This window comes from Ambystoma mexicanum, chromosome 7q (assembly GCF_040938575.1).
Source record: "Ambystoma mexicanum isolate Mex_15411 chromosome 7q, UKY_AmexF1_1, whole genome shotgun sequence".
Lineage (NCBI taxonomy): Eukaryota > Metazoa > Chordata > Amphibia > Caudata > Ambystomatidae > Ambystoma > Ambystoma mexicanum.
Window position 1 is genome coordinate 995006736 of NC_090941.1, and position 3833 is coordinate 995010568.

A 3833-nucleotide genomic window follows, 5' to 3' on the forward strand; every position below is an offset into this window, starting at 1 on the left:
ATCAGTGCCCCCACTGGAAAACTTGTGTTTTCCCGGTGCAGAAAACATGCCAGTGGCGGTATTACCACCACATTTACCGACATTTTACCTGCACTGGGAAAATTGTGATGAGTCCCATATGTTTTCCCCCTAACCGCAGGGTATTGCTTGAGCAGAGTACTGGACCTGGCTAGTATCATAGAAGGACCAATCAGGTTATTACCTCCTCCTGCCCCCAAATCAGTGACTCCTGTGCATTTATGATCCTTTGTGCTTCCCCTGCGCTATCACCCGTGTGAATCCATAAAATATTAAGGATCGCTGAACGCTAATGCTTTGGTGACTGACTGTCAATTTTGCACATTTTTGTGTTGCTTATATTTGAGGGCTCCTCCTGTACCTCTTCGTTCTCTCTCACGTGCCCTCTTTAATACTGAAGAAAGGCATTACTTCCGCTTTTGGGCTGATATATCTCTCAGGCTTTGCCTGGCCTTGAGATGCACGTGGCCGTCAAAGCACTTGATCAGGAACTCACCAGTTTCTATTGCCATTGGTGCTCACTTGCTGCCATGCCACTATTCGATTTCCACGGTGCATTCCACTGAATCTCTTTTATGTGCCTTTGCGATTGGTCCAGGGCATTTATTCAGAAAATAAAGCCTCATGATGCCAACAAATGTTTCTGAGTGGGTTGTGGTTTCTGGATAATTTGAAGGAAGCAAATGGCTTCAATCGACTTTTGTTAAAATTAACCTCTATGCAAATATTATTTTGATGAGCAGCACCTGACACAAAGCTTATTTCCTTTCCTTTCATGACTGCTCTTTGCTTTATATTCCAACAGGGAGTTGCAAGCATTTGAAGTCTGCGGTGCCTCTAAGATCAATCAGCGACTTGCTTTAACCATGGAGGCTTCCACATTGGTACCTTACAACACAACTGAGAGCAAATCCACGGTGAGTCGCGACATTAGAATCTGGATCACGCTAACCGTCACCCTGATTCTGTTTTGGGGCATCTTCCTCTTTTTCATTGTGCTGATGCTGCACGCCTTCTTCACCACGGCGCATCTGAGGACACAAATGCGCTACGTTCTCTTCATGTACACTCTTGTTAATGACACTCTGAACCTCACCACGTGCGTGCTTCTCTTTTTATTAACCTTTGCTTTATACCAAATACCAGTGCGTGGTTGCCATTTTGTTGTTACTATAGCCGCTTCCACCTTCCTCAACAGCCGGACTGGTCTGGCGGTCATGGCCCTGGAGCGCTATGCAGCCATCTGTTTCCCGTTGAGACACTCAGTGATCTGCAGCGTCGAGCGGTCCTGGGTACCCATCACTGTCAGTTCGGTGATCGGTTTCATGCCCTCTTTTATTGACATTATTATCTTGAGCACCTCAGTGCCAGAAGAATTTTTCTTTGAGCGAGTAATATGTCGTCGGGAGTATTTAATAGTGACCCCGTACCAGGCTACGCGGATGATTGTAACTGATGCCACTACATTCACGATGGTCGCTTTGATAATTCTGTACACCTACATAAAGATTATGATGGAGGCCAAGAAGGTCAATGGAGACAGTGCTTCAACTGGCAAGGCCAACAAGACTGTGGTGATCCACGCCGCTCAGCTGTCGCTAAGTTTGACCTCTTTCACTTCCCCGATTTCAGAATATCTCATGAGACAACAGGTTGCCTTCGTCAGGTTTTTCTATTTCTTTTTGTTCATGCTGTTTCCAATTTTTCTGAGCCCTTTGATTTATGGCTTCCGGGATGAGAACTTCAGAAATCATATTAAAAAGTTTCTGGCATGCAGACCTCATAAGACCAAACGTGTAGGACATACACCATAAAGTGCGATACCTGGACATGCTTTCTCATTTTGCTCAAGTGAATGCTTGCAATATCTTTTGAGACTCCTGAATTGTGTATATATCCAAGCGTTCCTTGGCAGAAAGTGCAGTTGAAATGAAGAGCAAGCTGTCCGGTTAGTCCTCAGACGACCACAAACCTTCTGTGTCATGGACTTGTCATCCACAGGGAATCAATAGGCTGTTGCATGACTGACTGGAGTTCTGGGGTGGTAGTGTGTGTCTTGTCATCATCAGCATTTCTCCTATAATAATTGCCTGAAGTTGACAAGGGTTGCCTGTGCCACCAACAGGTTCCACGATAAGATGAAAACTGAATCCTATAGTACGTCACCTAGAGCTGAGGCTCACAGGCACGCTGAACGGTACAATCCAATCAGATTACTTTAGGAGATTCCCAATAAGTATGTGCAAGAAACACTTACTTGCTGTGCACATGATAAGCTATTAGCAACTATGTATTCTTTTTAAAACCCCATCCGTTTACTCAGGGGTCAAATCCTAACAATTTAAGTGGGGGGACTCATCAACAAACGCAATGGGATGTGACATCACCAGAAATTAACATATCAAGGTGAAAAAGGCACATTTCATTAAATTGGTTTTGCATAACCACCCAAATTGAACAGGGTGAATGGCATTTGCCTTTTATGAAATAAACACACACACAAAACCAAGAGAGGATTTTTTCTTCTTATAGTGTTTTTGAAAACTTTAAAAGGTGTGCATGTGTTAAACTCCAACAACCAATCCAAATTTTTTCCCTGGGACTTGCAGTACTGAAATCACAAACAACTGAATCACCTTTAGTTGTTTGTTATTTTTCATCAAGTTATATAGTTTAGTGGTAGAGTGTCTGGCCTACGAATCTGCCAACTGCGGTTTGATCCTTGAGGTGAGCTTTAATTCAGAAATTAAAGGAGGACATTCAATGTTTCTCATTTTAGCTGGGGGCACTGAGTCCCCCCTCTGAATAAAGTGAGTGGACTCTGTGCCCCCGGGTGTACCCTCGACTTGAGCCCTGAGTTCACTCCACTTCTTTTATGATTTCACGCCATTGCAACATGAACATTATTTTCCACTGATGTGACATCACTGTAGCGTAATATGGCTTGTTCTCTGCCTCCCTCAGATATCCTCAAATCGGAGGGGAGCAGAGGAGGCCCAGCGGGCTAGAAAGCCTGCTATGCACTCCACAGTAGGTGTCTCAAAGTGTCATGGCCGGACAAAAAAAAACAATTTTGTTTGCCCAAATGTTAATTTATTTAAATGTAATTAGGAATGAGACATTTGTGGATTATTTCTTTTTATTCTAAGTCTTGAAAACAAAACATATATTTCAAACAAGTATGTTTCTAAGCCTACAGAAAAAAATAATAGTAGTGTTAAGATACATTCAAATTCAAAGCATTTTTTTAAAACTGATTTTATTAACAGCGCCATTTCAACACAATAACATAGCCACAAAGTTGCAGCACCAAACAGACATCTCATTATCAATAGACCCAGCTGTTGCAATGGGAATATCCCTCTTGTGGGATGGAAGGAAGACAGGACACGCCACGTCTATTCAACTCGACAATCATTTATTCATTAACTTTCCTTCTGTGTGCTCCTCCCCTTCCTGCTCCCGCCTCCCGTTCCTTAACCCTTTCAGCACCTTTCCTTCTCCCTCATAACACCAGCTAGAGTTCCCCCTGCCCCCCATCGCTCCAGGTCCGTTCTGTCAATTGCATACAAACCAACTTTCCCATTGACCCACCTCATGGACAGACCCTCAGTAATGCTGTATCATTGCAGTGCAACCTTTTACCCCAGCAGTATGATCAGTTATTTCGGGTCCTCAGGCTCTTCCGCAGCCTCTTTAATCTAATAAAATCTGAAGTTGCCCCAAATGCCCTTTGGCCTGACCGCCGGATGCACCATTTCCCTGTAGATGTCCTTGCGCGTGTTCGCTTTCTTGCAGTCATTGATGTTTGGATG

At 43.7% G+C, this 3833-nt stretch overlaps 1 protein-coding gene across 1 annotated transcript; it reads left to right on the plus strand.

The window, feature by feature from the left end:
- The first annotated feature begins 884 nt into the window (after positions 1–884).
- Positions 885–1832, plus strand: LOC138528095 (odorant receptor 131-2-like). Its single transcript, XM_069639545.1, has one exon. The coding sequence runs from the start codon at positions 885–887 to the stop codon at positions 1830–1832; it is 948 nt and encodes a 315-aa protein (XP_069495646.1).
- Positions 1833–3833: the final 2001 nt, after the last annotated feature.

Coding starts and splice junctions, on each gene's coding strand:
- LOC138528095 (XM_069639545.1), top strand. CDS start 885: ATGGAGGCTTCCACATTGGTACCTTACAACACAACTGAGAGCAAATCC.